Source organism: Tenrec ecaudatus, chromosome 5, assembly GCF_050624435.1.
Source record: "Tenrec ecaudatus isolate mTenEca1 chromosome 5, mTenEca1.hap1, whole genome shotgun sequence".
Lineage (NCBI taxonomy): Eukaryota > Metazoa > Chordata > Mammalia > Afrosoricida > Tenrecidae > Tenrec > Tenrec ecaudatus.
This window is the reverse complement of record NC_134534.1, coordinates 90,242,533-90,264,801: the sequence shown is the minus strand read 5'-3', so window position 1 is coordinate 90,264,801 and position 22,269 is coordinate 90,242,533. Positions and strand designations below refer to the sequence as shown.

The 22,269-nt window shown below is 39.5% G+C and overlaps 1 protein-coding gene across 4 annotated transcripts in view; it reads left to right on the top strand.

Moving 5' to 3' along the window:
• The window catches only part of PTPDC1 (protein tyrosine phosphatase domain containing 1), an 81,717-nt gene that overhangs the window by 43,081 nt on the left and 16,367 nt on the right, over positions 1–22,269 (top strand). For 3 of the 4 annotated variants that reach the window (XM_075549737.1, XM_075549735.1, XM_075549734.1), the window contains 4 exons: positions 3,394–3,474; positions 3,666–3,784; positions 5,036–5,173; positions 6,680–7,929. In XM_075549737.1, the coding sequence (XP_075405852.1) occupies positions 3,394–3,474; positions 3,666–3,784; positions 5,036–5,173; positions 6,680–7,929 (1,588 nt within the window). Of the gene's footprint in view, positions 1–590; positions 644–3,393; positions 3,475–3,665; positions 3,785–5,035; positions 5,174–6,679; positions 7,930–22,269 lie in introns of all 4 variants that reach the window. The other variant, XM_075549736.1, reaches the window with a different exon arrangement.

Sequence of the window (22,269 nt, the reverse complement as noted above, 5' to 3'; positions counted from 1 at the left end):
ACCAAGCACACGCATAGCTCAGAGATATTGAAGTCATTTTATTGCAGACAATTACAATAAAACAAATAATCACAATAAAGCAAGTCACATGAATTCTTAGGTTTTCCAGAACAGATAAAAGTTATATTCATGCTATTCTGTAGTCTAGTAGGTGTGGAATACATTATTTAAAAGTTTGAAATATTTTAAGAATTATCAAAATGCCACAGAGACAAAAAGTGTGCACGTGTTGTTGGGGAAAAAATGGTGTTGACAGACTTGGCTTGTTGCAGGGTTACCACCAGCCTTCAATTTGTTTAAAACACTGTTTAGCACTTTAAATTGAAGTTCAAATAAGTGAGGCATTACCTTTTTTAATATGTTGACATCTCTGAAAAAATTCTGGTAAATCAGGGAGGGGGAAAAATGAGGAGCCGATATTAAGGGCTCAAGTAGAAGGCAAATGTGAAAGGCAAATGTTTTGAGAATGATGATGGCAACAAATGTGCGTATGTGCTTGACACAAATGATGCATGTATAGATTGTGATAAAAATTGTACAAGCCCCAATAAAATGATTTTTTTTAATTTTGGATAAATCACACATTTCAGATGCACTTGGAGGAATTCACCGTTTAAAGAATGAGTGAATCAACTTAATGGCAGTGAGTTTGTTGTTTTTATTTGAATTCATGCATCATTTTGTACAACAAGAATCTACCAAGGGATATACAATTTGGAAGAGAAAACAAAAGGACCAATGGTTCTGAGGGGACACAGGAGAGGGGGAGGTGGGAGAAAGAAGGGTGGGTGGTCAACCAACCCAGGGACAAGGGAACAACAAATGAACTAAAATCGATGGAGGAAAGGGTGTAGGATACCTAGTGGGGCTTAATCAAGGGCAGTGTAACACCGAGGAATTACTGAAATCCGAATGAAGCCCAAACATGATAGTGGGACAAGAGGAAAATAAAAGGAAATAGAGGAAAGAACTAGGAGACAAAGGATATTTATAGCGGTCTAAATATGGGCATGTACATATGTAAATATGTTCATATATAACAATAGGGAAATAGATCTATGTACTTATATGTTATGTATTAAGGTAGCAGATGGACATTGGGCCTTGACTCAAGTACTCCCTCAATGCAAGAACATTTTGTTCTAATAATCTGGCATTCTGGGATGCTCACCTTCCCTGACATGATCGCTGAAGACAAATGGGTACATAAGCAAATGTGGTGAAGAAAGCTGATGGTGCCCAGCTATCAAAAGACATAGCATCTGGGGTCTTAAAGGCTTGAAGATAAACAAGTGGCCATCTGAGAAGCAGCAAAGTCCACATGGAAGAAGCACACCATCCTGTGTGATCATAAGGTGTCGATGGGATCAGGTATCAGACATCTAACACCCAGAACAAAAAATAATATCAATGTGAATGAGGGGGAGTGTGAAATGGAGACCTACAGCCCATCTGTCGACAATTGGACATCTCCTTACAGAAGAGTCATAAGGAAGAGACAAGCCTGTTAGGGCGCAATATAGCACCAATGAAACATACAACTTTCCTCTAGTTCTTTAATGCTTCCTCCCCCACACTATCATGACCTCAATTAAACCTTACAAATATGACTAGACCAGATATGACCCCAAAACACAGGGAATCCAGGACAGATAAATCCCTCAGGACAAATAATTAGAATAGAGATACCAGGTGTGTAAGCAGAAGGTAGGGGGAGAAAGGGGAAATTGATCACAATGATTTACATATAGCATCACCACTACCACCACCCCAGGGGGATGAACCACAGAAAATTGGGTGAAGGAAGACAGCAAACGTTATAAGATATGGAAATAACTAATTTTAAAAAACCAATAATTTATAATTTATTGAGGGTTCATCAGGGAGGGAGGGAAAAATGAGCTGATATTAAGGGCTCAAGTAGAAAGAAAATGCTTTGAAAATGATGGCAACATATGTACAAATGTGCTTGACACAGTGGATGGATGGATGGATGGATGGATGGATGGATGGATGGATGGATGGATGGATGGATGGATGGATTGTGATACGACCTGTAAGATCCCCCAATAAAATGATTTAATAATAACGTTTTAAAATCCAAGGTATTTTTTTTACAAACTTGTCTAACTTGCGATCTGAACTTTGACGTGTTAAATTTACTGGGTACATCTATAGTGATTGCTAATTGTTGGGGCCCACCGTCATTGTATTCAGATTGTATTGTAGTTAATCACTTACTTTTCTAAAGAATGAAATAAATAAACAGTATTCCTGAGGGGCAGTCAAACAAGTAAATTTCCAATAATTCAGCTAAGGTCACATGGGTATTTTCTGGTTTCTTGTTGACTCCGCCCTTTCATCTCTTCCACCTCTGCTGCTTTTGAGTTATACTAGGTACTACTCAGATTTAGAATTTTTTTTCAGATTTAGAATTCTCAAACAGTTATTCCTGTTCAATTCTAGCCACTCTGCCCTGTTCCCCCTCCCCAGGGGAAGAATATTTTCATATCCTCTCTGTAGTCTAATGTCTATTATTCTTCACAGCTTCACATGATCGAACTAACTTCCTATAAACATTTCTTCCACCATGCCAGTAATGAAAATTGTGAACAGAACATAGGAAAGCCAGACCCCTAAAGAGCATGACAGCCATTTATTAGGCCTCTTTGTCATTCATTTATTCAGTAGACATCCATTTGACTACAAGTCATGCACTAAATACTTTTCCTTATTACCTCTTAGCTTCACAGAATTTTCATGAAGTAGGTCCTACCAATGCTATTTTACTGATGAAGTAATCAAGGCCCATGGTAATTTGTTGCACAGCTAGAAAGTAGCAAAGTCAACACTTGAAGCGAGGCTCAACTAATTCCACAGCCTGCATGTTTGCTAAATTATTATAGCAGCATGTATTCATTACTGGATGTTAGGAGTTGGTATTAAAGAATTTACCTCCACATCATATTTGATTCCTACACAAACTCTATGAGGAAGACAGCATTATCCTCATTTAACACAGTTGGTAGCAGGTTCAGGTAATTTAGTAAATAAAAATGTCTCCCAGTCAGCCCTCTTCCTCCAGGCACTAATCTTGGATAACTAATTCTAATCATTTGCCTCCAGCTGATGTTTCTCCAGCATGCCTGCTATTACCTGTTAAGAGTCCTACAAAACACATTGCTAGAATCCCCAAATACTTAATTTCCTTAGAATTTGTCCAGATTTTCTAAGCCAGTGTTTGTTAAAGCTGCAATTATGATGTTAAGATTGTATAAGATTGTTGTCTTGCAGAGGTATTGAAAACAGAAAGGAGGGGCTTGCTCCCTTGCCCTCTAGAGCTAGAGGTTCAAGGTTTTGTGAATCTCATCATCCCTCCTCGCACACTTGCAGGGTCACTGAAAACATACTGGCCACGGCTCGCCCATCCACCAAACTCATTGAAAAATACCACATCATCGAGCAGTTCCAAAGGTAAATTCCTTCCTGGTTCACACATGGCAGGAAAGAAACTAGCTCATGTGGTTTTTCTTTCATTGCTTTTGACTTCAAATGAAGGTTTTAATAATAGACAGTAAAGAGTTTATTTCACTTAAAATTAATATTTTGAAAATAATGTTTTTTTAAAAAGCAGCTCCCAGTAAGACTAATGTTCTTTCTTCAAGCTGTGGCATAAAGACAGTCATTAACCTCCAGCGTCCTGGTGAGCATGCTAGCTGTGGGAGTCCTCTGGAACAGGAGAGCGGTTTCACTTACCTTCCTGAGGCTTTCATGGAAGCTGGCAGTAAGTTCCTTCCCACAGCTCCTCTTCCCGAATTGCCAGGGACAGCCTTTAGAGACGCTGCTGCTCTGCTCCACATTTAAAACCTGCTGCCATCAAATCAATTCTGACTCACAGTGACAGTGTAGAATTGCCCCTTGGGATTTACAAGACTGAATCTCTAGAGCACGACCTTTCACAGTAGTCGCTGGATTCTTAACAGGAGCAAACTGACAGTGAGGAAGTAGCAGCCAAAATCCTTTCATGGTTGGGGGGTCACCACCACATGAGGAACTGTACCAAAGAGCCGCGGCATTAGGAAGGTTTAGAACCACTGCTCTACAGGAATAGACATCCTTGTTTTTCTCCCACAGAGTGACTAGTGGGTTTGAATCACTGACCTTGTAGTTAGCATCCCAAAGAGTACCCACCACACCACCCGGGGGTCCTTTAAGTTAAAGATGTTGGCATCAAAGCGTATTGCATAGTAGTAGGGCGCATAGAAAACGACTGTAAACAATGCTATCTTTTTTCTTTGATATTGTGTTGAAGGTACAGATTGCTTCTTTTCTGTGACGGAAGTGTGGGGAAGAGACCACCCACTTTGGGCTATACACAATTAATAGTGTATATAGTATGCCAGATGTTATGATTTCATTTAAAGCATTGGTGGTGTTATCATTTCTACTATACATCCTATGAGGCTACAGAGACTTGGCGAGTTAAACTGACTTACCCAAAATGACACAGCTTAAAATTGGCAGTCAGGACTGGGATTTAGGACTATATATTTTTACTGTTGCAAAACTCTGCCATCTAGGGATACCCATTGTGATTCTTACTGTAACAATTATAGATCCTCTTTCATTTACAGGAACTTTGTAAGGAAATCTATTTTTTAACTATGTGGAATATCTGACCATTCATCAGTCACTTATTTGTGTCTCCATGCACAATTGTTTTCTTCTATTTTTCCCCCTTCTGTAGATCATATGTTTTATTAATTTATGATTTCATGTATATGCTGCCATAATTCATTCTGGCTCAGTTTCAGGAGGAAGTACCTTAAATAATATAGAATGTGCTGTGTAGGAATCATTAACAATAAACTTAGTTGAAATGTAAAAGGACTATATTTTTAGATTTGTTTGTACCCACTGAGATAACTTGCCTTACAGTTTTTTACCTTTTGTGAATTCACTATTTTTCTTCAAACATCTGTGCAAGTACTTTTCCTACACGTTGATTTTGTCTTTTATTTTTATCGATCTCTAGTTTATTTTTACAATTTCGGATGGAAGGATTACGGGGTCGCATCTCTTACTACGATCTTGGACATGGTGAAGGTGATGGCGTTTGCCTTACAGGAAGGAAGGGTCACGGTTCATTGTCATGCAGGGCTTGGTCGCACAGGTAATTGTTGTAGTGGGTTCTTCTTATAGATATATTCAAATATCTAAGGGATAATATATATTTCTTATTTGTACACAATAAATATTTTTTCAAAATTCGACCAAAGCTTTGGAGTCAAAAGGAAGAAATAAATCAGTTATATTTGAAGTATCTTAAATATCTAGTTACAGTGATTATATAAGATATTCATGCAAGTATTCTTGAATAACTTAGAGCTGAAAACTCATCATGTGTAGTAACAAAAGAGCCTCTAAAGCAAAATAGAGGATAGCTGATTTTCTAATTCTCTTTATAGTAAAATAAAAGTCAAACACTTCATTTTAATGTGTAATGTACTTTAAAACTATAATTTATGTCAACAGAAATATTACCTGTTGTCTTATACAACCAAACAACTGATGCTGAATTTCTATCTATAGAGTACCTATATGCTTATGAATCCCTTTAATGATACAGATTTAATTCTGAGGTAGTAATTATTAAGGTTGAACTGAAATCTGGCTGTTCTTGGAGATTACAGCTCAACCCAAACCATTGCCATCAAGTCAATTTCTACTCATAGTGACACTATTTCTCTAGGGTTTTTGAGTGACACTCAATGGGCTGTAATGAGTGCAGGGATCTGCATCTTTATCCCACTGAGCAGTTGTCTCGTTGGAACCATTAACCTTGCACTTAGCAGTCCAGCACGTATCTGACAGTGTTGGACACTCATTTCGTCTCCCTTTCACCTTATAGCACTCCAGATGAGTTATATTTATAATTCACACTCTATTGACTCAAACTCAACTAACAACTCAGTATACTGAGGAACATGCAATTTTCAGATGTAACAAGATACTCACAAACCTAATAAATTATGAGCATACCAAAAGGATTTGCCTTTTAATTTTATATTAATTATTATGTTTTAGTTAAATTACTTTTTAATAATTTTTACTTGATATTAACAAACATTATTACACATAAAACTAATTATTATGGTTGGCTTTCATAATATAGCTAAATAGAGTTATATCTTGGATTGGAGAAAAATGCAAAGTAGTATAGGTACAAGTCTGGAAGAAGAATGACCAGGAAAAATAAAAATTCTTCCAATGCCAGGGAGAATTCTAGGCTAGAATGTGCCATCAATTGATGATGAAGATGGTAATAGGGCAGCGGATGAGTTGCAAACACAGAGTGTACAGATTTGGTGAAAATTTTCAAGTACTGTTCAAATTGGAAAAATAGAAGTAGAATTTACTCTCTTCCATATTGAAACTGAGTTTAAAATATAGGTTCAGATAATCTCCCCCATCTAAGAGATGACTAATGCTGTCCGTGCTGTCTCAAAGCTCTTTGTCACAAGGACAGTAAATAGATCAACTTTTAAACAATGATAAACACCTGTGTAAAACATACAAAAATTATAAGTGTTTCATTTTTATGACTTTATCACATTCCATTTTTAAATTATCAAAGCATACTTTTTCTCACTTTAATCTTCTCTTCTTCGCTTTTTAGGTGTTTTAATAGCATGTTACTTAGTATTTGCAACGAGAATGACTGCTGACCAAGCAATTATATTTGTCCGAGCAAAGCGACCCAATTCCATACAAACTAGAGGACAACTACTATGTGTAAGGGAGTTTGCACAGTTTTTGACCCCTCTTCGCAATATATTTTCTTGTTGTGATCCCAAAGCACATGCTGTCACCTTAGCTCAATATCTAATTCGCCAGCGTCATCTACTTCATGGTTATGAAGCACGGCTTCTAAAACACGTGCCAAAAATTATTCACCTTGTTTGCAAATTACTGGTGGACTTAGCTGAAAACAGACCAGTAGAGAAGGCAGAAGTGTTAGAAGCCCCAGACCTCTCTGCTGAAATTAAAAAAACCGTTTCTGAGGTGGTCACAGTGCAACTGGATAAAGAATTAATAAGGCGTCGCAGTGATGCCTCCGTCCCTTACACGCCCATGGCAGCAGTAGCAGCTTTTGAAAATCAGGATGTCATTCTTTCCAATGAGCAAGAACCAGATCCTCTTTGGAAGAGGTGGAATACTGAATGTCTTCAGCCACTGACTCCTTTTAAAAGGCGCCTCAGCTACAGTGACTCGGACTTAAAGCGTGCAGAATTACTTTGGGAGCAGGGTGTGACTCCATGGACAGTGCCGACCCAAGTCTCGCTTTCTAACCTCAAGCAGCAGAAAACCACAAGCAATTGCTGTGCTCCACAGTCTCCGCACCTAAACTTAAATAAAGAAACTCTGATATGCAATGCATTTTCTTTCTGGAATCAGGCTAAGTTTGGAAGCTTGGAAGAACTCAAAGATGATGAATTATCACTTTTCCAAAAAAGAAATGTTTCAAAGGAAGTACAGCGGAGTAGAACCTTTACTTCAGGTGTCACAAATTTATATAACCCTGGAGAACCAGTTATACCCAATTTTTCAAATATATATAAGGAGCCAAGCCATTCTCACCAGCAAGTGGACGCCTGTGAAGCTCATGGCAGTTTGGACCAGAAGCCCATCCTGATGGATGGTGGAATTTATTGCCCCTCTCTGGACATTGGCTCTACTCCTAAAGTGAAATTTTCTATTGGAGATGAAAGCAAAGAGAGCAAAAATCAGGTTGAAGTAGCTTCTCAGATTGTTTTGCAATCTGAATTGAGTGTTGAAACAAGGAGAATACTGGCAGCAAAAGCCTTGGCAAATCTAAATGAGTTTGTAGAAAAGGAAGAAATAAAAAAGAAAGTAGAAATGTGGCAGGTATTTGTATTTCATTTAATTGTGTGTATGTGAACAAAATTCATAAATTTTCTCAAATTTATTTTTTAAGAACTATAAAGACATTTGTATAATATAATAGTTTTTATTTTGATTTTATAAAAATTAGATAAGTATAAAACTGGTCGTTTTAACCATTTTGAAGGTCCATTCAGTGACATTAAGAGCATTCATAGTGTTGAATAAATATCAACCCTTTTTGTTTCCAGATCTTTGTCATCACATCACATGGAAACTCTACTCATTTAGCAGTAACTCCTCACTTCTCCTTACCCACAACCTCTAGTGACTTCAAGTCTAGTTCTACTTTCTGTCTGTATCAGTTTTCCTATTTTAGATACCTTATATAAGAGCCCTGATATCCTGTAGTGGTTACGTGTTGGGCTGTGATGTACATGGTTGGCAGTTCAAAACCACCACCAGCTCTTCGGATGAAAGACTGGGCTTTCTACTCCCATGAAGAGTTACAGTCTTGGAAAACCACAAGAAGTCGCTATCAGTCAGCATTGACTCGATGGCTACGAGTTTTAGTTCATATAAATAGAATAATAGAATATTTGTTTTGGTATTTGCTTTAGTTCAATTTGCATAATATCTTTAAAGTCCATCCATGTATATGAACCTCATTCCTTTTTTATGTTTCGTGCACGTTTGTGTGTGTGTGTCCCATTTTGTTTATTCATTGTTGAAGGACACGGGGTGTTTCCATCTTTTGACTCTGTGAATAACCCTATCATAAAGAGTAAATCCCAGCTTCAGTCCTTGCATGTATATACCTAAGAATAGAACTCTTCTTCATTGTGATAATTCTATGTTTAGCTTTTTAAAAGGCCCCAAAGTGTTTTAATACAGCTGAGCCATTTTAGATTCCTACTACCCATGGACAAAGGATTCAATTTCTCCACATCTTCACCAGCATTCTGGGGTTCTGTTTTATTTTTTTTATGTGGTAGACTTCCTCATAGGTATGAGGTAATAGCTCTGTGGTTTTGATTTGTTTTTCATTATTGATTAATTAAGGAGCCCTGGTGGCATAGTGGGATATGAGTTGGGCAGCTAACCTCAAGGTCAGTAGTTGGCAGTCCCCAGGTGAGGCTTTCTACTCTCGTGAAGAGTTACAGTCTTGGAGACTCATAGAGGCAGTTCCACCCTGTCCTATGAGATCTCTATGAGTCGGAATCAACTCGATGGCAGGGAGTTTGGTTTTGGTTTGGATTGGATGGTATAATAAACATCCAGATGCTAACTGAAAGCTTCGAGGTTCGCACCCATCCAGCACCTCTGTAGGGTAAAAGCCAGTTCCCTAAAGAATATAGTCCATCTTACAGTAGGAGTAAGTCTACTCTGTCACATGAGCTAACTATAAATCCATCAGACTTGGCTTGATGACACTCAGCAAAAATGTCAACTACTAATCATGAACATCTTTTCATGGATTATTTGGCCATTTTTATATCTTCTTTTGGAGACATGACTAAAGTAATTTCCTGTTTTTGAATTGAATGGATTAGCTTTCTGTTATTAAGTTGTGAGAGTTATTTATATACTATTCTGAATGTTATTCCCTTATCACACCTATGATTTGCAAATATTTTATCACATTTTGTGAGATGTCTTCATTTTCTTAATGGTGTCTTTAAAATTTTTTAATGGGAATTGAGTAATGGTTTACAGAGCAGATCAGTTTTCCATTCAACACTTGACATACCTTTTGTTTTGTTACTCATATCAATCCTTTCGATTTCACAGCACTTAACCCACTAATTCCCTGTTTCCTATTTCTATACTTCCTTCTTTCCTAACCTTCCTGAACTTGTCTTGGGTAAGTGCTGTACTTTTACCTCAGATGGTTGATTATTGTTCTAAGGTGTTCTTACCTAATGTTATTGTTCCCTTTATAGACCTGTCTACTGTTGGGCTGAAAATTGAGCCATGGGGTGAATTCATTTCCAGACCTAAAGACTGACTAGAGCCACAGTCTCGGAGCTTTCAGCAGTCTCTATCCTATCAGTAAGCCTGCTCTTTTTCACTAGTTTGAATCTTGTTCCACCTTTTCTCCCACTTTATTCGGGACCTTCTAGTATGATCCCATTAGGAGCGGTTGATAGTGGTAGCCATTTACCACCTAGTTCTGATCATGGAGGCTAATGTTCACATGTCATCCAGCCACTGGACTAATGACTTCCATATGGCTTTGATTTTCGTCACCCTTCCCAATTCTTGCTCCTTAGTCACACAGGCATTTCAGGCCCCACCACCAATCACTGAAGTGATATAGAGAACATTGTCCTTGTAGACTGTGCAATGCCACCTGACTCTGGTGTCATCCAAGGTTAGAATCCTAAGCTCCCAGGCCCAGCAACTCATTCCCTAGGGTGTTTGGTATGACTAAGAAGTTTTTGTAACTTTTGTGCTCCACCACATTCAAGGATATATATTTGCAGCCAAATTAATATCTATCCATGTGTCTACTCATAGATCATCTTATGGCAAGATAGTATATACAACAGTATTCACCTCTGTTGTTTTAAACTCTTACACTACTATCAGTGTCTTCCTTCTCCATCAGCGATTTTTGCTGACCTCTGTCTTTTGTATATTGCCTTCTCTTTCACCCAAGTTGATAGTGTTCCTCTACTTGGTAATTGATCCTCCTTCCCCTCTAAGAACTCAAGCCGAAACTACTGATTTCAACTCATAGCAGCCTATGTAGGGTTTCTGTGAATCTTTATGGGAGCAGACAGCCTCATGTTTCTCCTGCAGAGCAACTGGTAGGTTTGAACAATCAGCCTTGAGATTATCAACTCAATGTCTAACCCTCAGCACCAGCGGAAAAACCATCAAATTGTGTTTCTCTTTGCGTGAAAACCAGTGGTCTCATGCAATATTTGTCCTTTTGTGATTGACTAATTTCACTCAATTAAAAAAATCTGATTTGCACGTTATTACCGTGTATACTCGAGTATAAGCCAACCCAAATATCAGCCGAGGCACCTAATTTTACCAAACACTGCATTTAAAAATGTGCTGGAAAAATTCGGCTTATACATGAGTATGATGTTTGGGCCAGGTCCGGACTAGGCAGCCCCCATCTCCTCTCCTGTCCCTAAGGAGGATAGAACTTCAAGGCCCCCATTTCCAGCCTCTCTGGAGGATAAATGACCTAGTGAAGTGTGCATCTTCTGCCCCAACATTCCAAGGAGCTTCTCTCCCCAGACCAAGGTTGTGCAGCCCCTGTCCCAGCACACCAGGGAGCAGGTTGGCAAACAACAAAGGCACTTCCCACAGGTCGCATCCTGACTCAGGGTCCTGCAGGTGCAAGCAATAATAGCTCCCTTCTTGTCAATGTATACCTCCCTAGTTCAAGCCCTATAGATCTCCTACCACCTCACCGACAAACTGCGATTTCCCTGTCCCAACTCGTTGGGTCTTGGAACCATCCAGGAGCTCAGGATGCTCCTGTCCCTCTCTCTGCTCTCCATTCCCTCCCGGGAGCTCTTTCTCTACCCTAATAAAGCGCTCTTAATCGCATGTTCTTTGTCTCAATCCTATCTCCGTTTAGTGTCTCAGTGTTGACCTCTCATATATGGTATTTAAAATTTTTAATTTCCTAATATATCCTTCCATTGAGTGACATTTAGATTTTTCCATCTTTTTTGCCATTGTGAATAGTGCTGCAACGAATCTGGAGATATATATGTATATATGTATATATATATTCATTTCATGGTTCTTATTTGTCTAGGATGTATATAAAATAGAAGGATTATTGAATCATGATTGCAAGCATTTTTTCATATATTTGTTGGCCATCTGAATATCATCTTTGGTGAAGTGTCTGTTTATCTTCTCTGCCCATGTTTTAATTATTTGTCTTTTTCTCATTGAAGTGTTGAAGCTGTTATGTACATTTTGAGATTAGTCCCTTGTTCAATATGTCTTTGCCATTTTATTTCCCAATCGGTGAGTTTTCTTTTTACTCCTTTGGTAAAATAGTTTGATGCATAAAAGTGTCTAATTTTTAGGAGGTCCCAGTCATTTAGGTTTCCTTTGTTTATGTGTATTTTTCATTATGCTTAATAGTGTATTAATGCCAAGTATTAGGACATAAATTTGTCCCTTAGTTGTCCCTATTTTTCAATGATGATCTTTATAACTCTATGTTTTACATTTTGATTTTTTATTCATCTTGAGTTTTTTTATATGTAGTGCAAGATGTGGGGCCTATTTCATTTTTACTTGAATGATTTATCCAGTTTTGCCGGAATTATTTGTTCCAAAGCTCTCTTCCTCATTGAATGAGTTTGTACCTTTGTCCAAGATCAGCTGTCAGTGTTGTTCTTAGGTGTCACCAAGTGGTTCCAACTCATAGCAACCATGCGTATAACAGAATCAAAAACTGCCCAGTCCTGCAATAGCCTCATGTTTATTCTTATGTTGAGCCCATTGTTGCAGCTATGGTGTCAATCCATCTTGTTGAGAGTCTTCTCTTTCACTGCCCCTCTTTATTACTAAGCATGATATTCTTTTCCGGGAACTAGTCTCTCCTGATAATATGCTGAAAGTACGTGAGATGATGTCTCACCATCCTTGCTTTGGTGCAGTATTCTGTCTATACTGTTTCCACATCATATTCACTTGTTCTTTTAGCAATCCATGGTACTTTTAGTATTCCTCACCAGTACCATAATTCAAGTACATCAATTTTTTTTCAGTCTTCTTCATTCAATGTCCAATTTTCACATGCATTTGAGGCTATTTTTAAACATCCTGGCTGGATCAGGTGCACCTTAGTACTCAAAGTAACATCATTGCTTTTCAACACTTTAAAGAGGCCCTGTGAAGCTAATTTACCCAATGCAATGTGTCCTTTGAGCTCTTCACTGCTGCTTCCATGAGCATTGATTGTGGATCCAACCAAGACAAAATCCTTGCCAACGTCAATCTTTTCTCTATCATGATGTTACCTACTGATCCAGTTTTAAGGATTTTTATTGTTGTTGTTTACATTGAGTTGTGATCCATACTGAAGGCTGCGCACCTTGATCTTCATCAGCAAGTGCTTCAAGTCCTCCTCACTTTTAGCAAGCAAGGTTGTACCGCCCCAGGTTGTTAATAAACCTTCCCCCAAAAGATACTGTATTTTCAATATTTCCAACTTCTCTGATTATTTCCTCAGCATACAAATTGATTAAGTATAGTGAGAGGCTACAACTCTTACACTCTTCTTGATTTTAAACTCTTGTTCTATTCACATAACTACTTATTAATCTATGTACAGGATCCTCATGAGCACAATTAAGTGTTCTGGAAGTCCCATTCTGAAGGCTATCCATAGGTGGATGGACTTACTTCTGGGTTCTATTCTCTTCCACTTTTCTATGTGTCTGCTGTTGTATCAGTATCAGGTTATATCAATTACTATGGCTGTGTAGTAGGTTTTGAGATTTGGAAAGGAGAGGTCTCCAATTTGTTCTTTTCTTTAGTAGTTCTTTGCTTATCAAATTTTTTGTTTTTTCCATATATAATCAGTAGAAGATTTTTGCAGCTGTAAAAAAATATATTTTTGCACTATATTTGGAACTATACATATAGTTCCACCTGTCTGTCAATTTGTCGTACTGTGATGGCTTGTGTGTTACGCTGATGCTCAAAACCATGTTCATGGTACTTCAAATGCCAGCATGGTTACCCAAAGTGAACCGATTTCAGCAGAGCTTCCAGATTGAGAAGAGTTAACAAGGTCTCGGCTCCCCACTACAGAGGAAGAAGCCACTGGAAACCTTACACATAACTTCAAATACTGAATACTGAACGCCTAAACAAGGGAAGCAGAACTTTGGAGATATTGCTGGAGTATGGGCCCCGCAGGTCCAAGGGCACTCGAAATGGGACTGAAGAGGAGATGATTTCTTAGGGGGGAGTTGACCATGTAACATGAGTCAAGTAAAGCTGGTGGGAGAAGCCTTCAGGGAGGAGCCTTTAGGTTCTTCATTTGCTGATGGGGAATGACTCAAGGTAAAGAGAAACAGCTGAAAAGAAATCTTCTAATTATTGGAACTTGGAATATGGGACGTATGAATTTAGGACAATTGAAAGTGGTAAAAAATGAAATTGAATGCATGAAGATAGATATCCTAGGCATTAGTGAACTGAAATGGACTGGTATTGGCCAGTTTGAATCAGAAAAGCATCTTATTTACTATGTGGGGAAGAACACAATCAAGAGGAATGATGTGGCATTCGTTGTTAGAAAGGAGCTTGCTAAATCCATCCCGAAGTGCAATGCTGTTTATGATAGGATAATATCTGTCCTCCTTTAAGGAAATCCAATCACAACTATTATTCAAATTTATGTACCAACCATCAAAGCTAGTGATGAAGAAATTGAAGAATTCTACCAACAACTTCAGTTGGAAATTGATCAAACATGCAATCAAAATACAATGATAGCTATTATTGATTGTAATGTAAAACTTGGAAACAGGAAGGAACAGTAGATAGAAAATATGTACTTGGTGAAACTTGCTCTTAATCATAGAGTAGCTAAAGCAAATGGAAGAAAGGATACAGTCAAGAAGCTGAATAGAAATTTTAAAGGGAAGAGGACCTTGAATTAGAAAACCAAAAGGGAAGAATATGCTCAGCATATCTAAAACAGAACGAACTCAAGAAAAAAAAAATCATGCCTCAAGTTGCAATCTTGAAAGATTTCTATAGGCAAAATATTGGATAATGCAGGAAGCATCAAGAGAAGATGGGTCAAGCCCTACCAGTCCAACTACACCCTCCTTGCCATCGATTTTGGGTCACTTGTTCTTCCCTTGGCCCTGGGTTTGTTAACACTTCCTTTCACCCGCCTCCCCCTCTCGCATGTCCCCTCTGAACCGTTGGTCCCATTGTTTTCTCCTCCAGATTGTTTATCCTGCCTATCTTATCTAGATAGACCTGCAGAGATAATAATATGCACAAAAAAACAAGACAGCAAAACAAAGCAACAAAAAAATTAACAAAAAAACAATAACAAAAAATAGAAACGCCTGTAAATAGTCCAAAGTCTTTTTGTTGACCTTTAGGAGTGTTTTATGATCAATATGATGGGGTGCCATACCCTGGCCCCAAAGTATTTTTGGCATTCCTTCGGGCCTACCTTGCTCTGCTCCCCTTGCTGTTCTGTTGCACGCCCTTATTGTTTTGCCTCAGTGTGGTGCCTCAATCAGATTGGGCACAATTCCTGCAGTGTGTCTCCAGTATTGTCCCCCATAGGGCTATAGGTCAGTGAAGGATGCCGTGACTCCTAGTAGGGCCAACCATATGGTCCTCTCTTTGCATTGGCTGCTCTGAGCAGTGATACCGTCCTCAAGGCTTGGTGGGCCAGGATGTGCTCCACTCTCTCTTCCTCCCCTTCATTTGCTCCTGTGTGCTCTGATCAGACATGTCCCACTCCCTGAGCTTTAGTTTCAGTGCTATCCTCTGAAGTAAATTCTTCTGGGAGTAGGGGAGACTGTCCACACAGTTGTGATCGGCGCCAGCCCCTCAGACCTCTATTGGTTCCCTGCTGGTAGGGCTTAATCAAGGGCAATGTAACCAAGAGGAATTACTGAAATCCAAATGTAGGCTGAGCATGATAGTGGGACAAGGGGAAAGTAAAAGGAAATAGAGGAAAGTACTAGGAGGCAAAGGGCATTTATAGAGATCTAAATACAGGCATGTACATATGTAAATATATTGTTATATGATGATGGGGAAATAGAGCTATATACATATATTTATAGGTTTAGTATTAAGGTAGCAGATGGACAGTGGGCCTCCACTCAAGTACTCCCTCAATGCAAGAACACTTTGTTCTACTAACCTGGCATTCCATGATGCTCACCTTCCCGACACGATCGCTGAAGACAAAGTGAGTGCATAAGCAAATGTGGTGAACAAAACCGATGATATCCAGCTATCAAAAGATATAGTGTCTGGGGTCTGAAAGACTTGAAGATAAAAAAGCAGCCATCTAGCTGAGAAGCAACAAAGCCCACATGGAAGAAGCACACCAGCCTGTGTGATCACGAGGTGTCTGTGGGATTAGGTATCAGGCATCAAAGAACAAAAAATCATATCTTTGTGAATGAGGGGGAGTGTGGAGTCGAGACCCAAAGCCCATCTGTAGGTTACTGGACATCCCCTTACAGAGGGGGTGCAGGGAGGAGACGAGCCAGTCAGGGTACAATATAGCAATGATGAAACATACAACTTTACTCTAGTTCTTTAATGCTTCTTTTCCACCCCACCCCCCCACTGTCATGATCCCAATTCTACTTTACAAATCTGGCTAGATCAGAGGATGTACACTGGTACAGATAAGAACTGGAAACACAGGGAGTCCAGGACAGATAAACCCCTCAGGAACAATAATGAGAGTAGCGATACCCGGAGGGTAAGGGAAAGGTACAGTAGAAAGGAGGAACCAATCACAAGGATCTACATATAAGCCCCTCCCTGGGGGATGGACAACAGAAAAGTGGGTGAAGAAAAAAAAAAAGTGGGTGAAGGGAGACGTCAGTGTAAGACATGAAAAAATAATAATTATAAATTATCAAGGGTTCATGAGGGAGAGGGGGCGGGGGGAGAGGGGGGGAAAGCTGATACCAAGGGCTCAAGTAGAAAGAAAATGTTTTGACAATGATTATGGCAACAAATGTACAAGCGTGCTTGACACAATGCATGTATGTATGGATTGTGATAAGAGTTGTACAAGCCCCCAATAAAATGATTTTTAAAAGAAAAAATATATAAATAAAAATTGAGAGAGAAAAAAGAAGATGGAAAGAATATAGAGAATCACAGTACCAAGAATAACTAGTCAACATCTGACCATTTCTGAACGTAGCATATGAGCAAGATCCACTGGTGGTGAAGGAAGAAGTTCAAACTGCACTGAGGCATTATCCAAAACCAAGACTCCGGGAATTAATGGAATACCCATCAAAATGTTTCCGTAAGCTGAAGAAGCACTGGAATACTCACTCGTTTTGCCTGGAAACTTGGAAGAGAGCTATTTGGCCAACTGACTGAAAGAGATCATTGGTTGTGCCCATTGCAAAGAAAGGTAACCCAAAAAACTCAAACTATAGAATGGTATCATTGATGTCACATTTAAGTAAAATTTTGCTGAAGATCATCCGACAACTGTTGCAGCAGTACATTGACAGAGAATTGCCAAAAGTTCAGGCTGGATACAGAAGAGGATGTGGAACAAGGGATATATATCATTGCTGATGTCAGATGTACCAGGGCTCAAATCAAAGAATACCAGACAGATGTTTGTGTTTCATTAACTGCAAAGACATTCAACTCTGTGTACAAAAATAAACCTTGCATAACCTTGAGAATAATGGGAATTCCAGAGCACTTCATCATGCTCATGTGGAATTTGTACATCGATCATGAAGGAATTGTGTGAACAGAACAAGGGAATACTGCCTGGTCTAAAACAGTAAAGGCATGTGACAGGCTTGTATCCTCTCAATATATTTGTTCAATCTATTTGCTGAGCAAATAATCAGAGAAAAACTGGCTTATATAAAGAAGAATGTGGCATCAGGGTAGGAGGAAGACTTATTAACAGCCTGCAATATGCAGAAGACACAACCTTGTTTGTTGAAAGTGAGTAGGACTTGAAATACTTGCTGATAAAGATCAAGAATTGTAGCAATCCTTCAGCATGGATTACAATGCAATGTAAGCAAGACCAAAATCTTCACAACTGGACCAATAGGTAACATCATGATAAATGGAGGATAAAGGTTGAAATTGTTCAAGGATTTTGTCTTGCTTGGACCCACAATCAATGCTCATAGAAGCAACAATCAAGAGATAAAAATTAAAAATGAGATCAAAATATGTATTGCTTTAGGTAAACTTGCTACACAAGACCTCTTTAGAGTACTGAAGAGAAAGCATGTTACTTTAAGAACTAAGGTCCTCCTTGCCAGAACCACAGTATTCTCCCTTGTTTCACATGCATGTGAAAGTTGGACGTTGAGTAAGGAGACTAGAAAAATCAATGCATTTGAATTGTGGTGCTGGAGAAGAATATTGAAAGTAAGATGGATTGCTACAAGGACAAACCAATGTGTTGGAAGAAGTAAGGCCAGAGTGCTCTTTAGATTCAAGGATGGCAAAACTTCATCTTACCTACTTTGGACATGTAATCAAGAGAGACCAGTCACTGAAGAATCATGTTTGGTAAAATGAAAGGGCAGTGGAAAAAGGAAGGCCTTCACCAAGTTGGACTGACACTGGCCGCATCAGTGGGGTGAGCCATAGGAACAATTGTGAGGATGGCGCAGGACCGTGCAGTGTTTCCTTCTGTTGTGTATAGGGTCGCTAGTGTCAGAGCTGATTTGATGGCACCTAAGAACAATATATACAGTTAGTGCTTAGTTTTTCTATCTCTTTAAAAATTGATGTACTCTAGATTAGAATTGTATTATATCTGTAGAGCACTGAGTATTGTTGAGATTTTCACAACGTTAAGTCTTCCTGTCCGTGAAGAGCATAGCTCTCTTGGTTTCCTGTGGTGGTGTTTTGTCGTTTTCTTTGTACTGATCTTTTGTTTCCTTGGTTATATTTATTTCCACACATTTCGTCTTTGGGGAGAAATTTTACATGGCATTACTTTCCTCATTTCCTATTCAGAATCCTCTTTCTTAGCGTAAAGGAATTTGACTGATCTTTCAATTCTTTCCAGTAATTTTCTTGGTGAGTCTCTGGGATTTTTTCTATGTAGAGTTAAAAAAAATTTTTTTTAATAACTACAAGCTCCCTGCCATTGCGTCAACTTTATAAGGCAGAGTAAAACTGTTCCTTTGGGTTTTATAGGCTGTAAATCTTTATGTGAACAGAAAGTCTCATCTTTCTCCCAGGGAGCTTCTGGTGGGTTTGAACTACAGACATTGTGGCATAACCCGCCACCAAGACTCCTTTGTGTGTAGAGGATCATATCATCTGCAAATAGAGGGACCTTTATTTCTTCATTGCCAATTTGATGCCTTTAACGTTCCTTCCTTGTCTCTGGCTTTGGCTCTCACGTCTAGCCCCACGTTGACCAGGAGTGGTGATGAAGGCCATCTTTGGTCCCATGCTCAGGACAGGTTTTATGGTTGAGGAAGTCCTGTTTATCAGGTTTTTCTCTTTCACTGCCTGTGCTTTTAGTCTGATAGCCAATAATTCATTGCCAATTCCAAGTTAGAGAACTTGACCTCTGTGTTTTCTTCTGAGACTTTTAGTGTTTTAGCTTTTATATTTGGACATTTGAATTATTTTGGATTTTACTGTTTGCTTGTTTTTTAATGGTGTAAGGTAAGTGTCCGGTTTCATTCTTTGCATTTGTATATCCCATTTTACCAGTTCCATTTATTGACAAAATGGCGCTTTCCCCTTTAACCAATTTGATACCCTTGTCAAAAATCAATTGACCATACCTCTCTGTTTCTCTGCCATTCCATGTGCAGTTTCTGCCCATCTTCACAAAGTCTTTTAATAAGATTTTCAGGATCAAGAGATCCCTGGACAAGAAACAAAGCAGAATCTGCCCATTCCCCACTGGATTCAAATGAAAACTGGTAATAAGCTCAGGTACATTCCAAGGGAAGAGCTTGGGGAAGAGCGAAGCCGGTTGTGTAAGGAGGCCCCTGTGTGACGGCATGCACACAGCATTTGCCTAGGTTCACATTCTGTCATGCTGAGTTTTAGACTTTGCTACCATGTGATCAATTGAACTTGGATTAGCAAGTACTGGGTGTCTTTCTTGTTTTTTATGCTTCCACATTGAGAGATTAAAAATTAATAAATACTGTGAGGCCTTTGGTCTGTGGGGGTAAGTGTGAAATCAATATACTATATGTATGAAGGTTTATTTCTAGGCTCTCTATTGTTTTTCATTGCTCTCTAGTAGTGTTGCCCACAGTGGGTGATACTGCTTCCTGAGGGGTGCTGACGCAACTCATGGGGTACTGCATAAGCAGCTATCTGGAACCCTGTTATGAATTGGGCTGCTAACCGCAAGATCAGCAGATGGCAACCATGAGCCACTCCTCAGGAGAAATACATGCCTTTGTACTCCTGTAAAGACTGGCAGGCTTAGAAACCAACAGGGGGAGTTCTGCCCTGCCCTGTCGGTCACTCTGAGCCAAAATCACCTCAGTGGCAGTAAGTTTGATCTTTGGTTGGTTGGTTGGTTGGTTGGTTGGTTGGTTGGTTGGTTGGTTGGTTGGTTGGTTGGTTGGTTGGTTGGTTGGTTGGTTGGCTGGCTGGCTGGCTGGCTGGCTGGCTGGCTGGCTGGCTGGCTGGCTGGTTGGTTGGTTGTTTGGTTGGTTGGTTTGGCTGGCTGGTTGGTTGGCTGGCTGGCTGGCTGGCTGGCTGGCTGGCTGGCTGGCTGGCTGGCTGGCTGGCTGGCTGGCTGGCTGGCTGGCTGGCTGGCTGGCTGGTTGGTTGGTTGTTTGGTTGGTTGGTTTGGTTGGCTGGTTGGTTGGTTGGCTGGCTGGCTGGCTGGCTGGCTGGTTGGTTGGTTGTTTGGTTTGGTTGGTTGGTTGGTTGTTTGGTTTGGATGGTTGGCTGGTTTGGGTTTTGGAGTCCTGGTAGTGTAGTGGAGTAGGCACTAGGCTCTTAACCTAAAGACCAGCAGTTGGAAACTACCAACTACGGCTTCAGTGTGAATTTTAGTACTTCTTTTACTACGTGTGCATAAAATGCCATTGAAATTTAGGTAGGGATTATATTAAATCGGTGTAGTACCTTAGGTAGTATTGACATCTTAACACAATAATCTCATTACCTTTAAGCTTCTTATCTGTCCTTTCCAGATATTGTTGTCAGTTTGTCCTCCTATACTTGAATCTCTGAAAGCAAAGAGTGTTCAAGGCAAGCACACGTCACTAATTTCCTCGAGAGTGTTCTGGCTTGAGGTATAAAGTTTAAAGATGATGGAGAGCCTTGGGTGGCAGAGTGGTTACACATTGGGCTTCTAACAGAAAGATCAGCAATCCAAAACCACCAACTGTGCCAACAGAGAAAGAAGATGGGGCTTTCTATTCCTCTGAAGGGTTACTGTCTTGCAAACTCAAAGGGGCAGTTCTACCCTGTCCTATAGCATCTCCTGAGTCAGCATCAACTCAATGGCAGTGAGTTTATTCAATCTTTACAATCACCTTATGTAATAAATTTTACAGATGAGGAGACTAAAGTCACATAGGGTACGTAGGCCAAGGCTCACAAAAGTTAGGTATTCTACAAATTCATAATTGTTTAATACATTATCCCATGATATTCTTCCTAACTTCACTGGAAGATTTCAGAAAGCTTAATAATGGAAAGTCATTTTACTATGAGGTCTTTGAGAAATGTCATTTTTTTCATCAATTGTCTTCTGGTTCTGTTATAAAGCAAACTTACTGCCATCAAATTGATTCTGACTGATAACGACTCTATAGGTCAGGTTATAACTGCCCCTATGGATTTCTAAGACTGTAACATTTCACACAAGTAGAAAACCTCATCTTTCTCCCTCTGCTGGTGGTTCCAAACCCCAGACCTTGCTGTTAGCAGCCTAGAGCATAATCACTGTGCCACCAGGTCTCCATACAAGTGAATAAAAAGGTACTCATGTTCTTCATAACCCATGGGTTCAGAAGAACTACGTACTACTAAGCTTATTGGCTTAACTAGGAGATAAAAAGAGACCAATCCTGAAGGATCACTGTGAGTGAGCAGAAACACTGAAGTAATGGAGAATTGGGTATGAAGGCTTTTCTTGCTATTTGCTAGGTTTTAGGTCCTCAGCAAGTTATCGAATCTTTTTTGCGCTTCAGTACATTGATCTGTAGTGAGGGCGTGGAACACTTGTTATGGCCCATTATTGTTGCAAAACAGCTTTTTTTTCCCTGAACCCTGTCAAAGATTAATTAAAATCCTTATCGCTCTTTTTCTTGGTGCTTTGTGAAATTAAGGTTTTCAAGCCACATGCTTAAATATCCTCCAAGTATTTGGGGTACTGACAAAACTTCCTAGTTACTTTCACCCTATGCAATGTCAGGACGTGAGGGCTTTTTACTCATACCCTATATAAACTCGCTGCCTGTAGGATAGAGTAGAACGGCCCCTGTGGGTTTCCCAGACTGTGACTCTTTGCTGGAGTTGGAAACGTCATCTAGTCGCCATTTTCAAACTGTAGACCTTGTGGTTAGCCACCCAATAGGCCTCTGTATACTGTGTGTGTGTGCGTGTGCATGTACGTGGGTGCACACACACTACATAGGAGCCTGAAAAAGA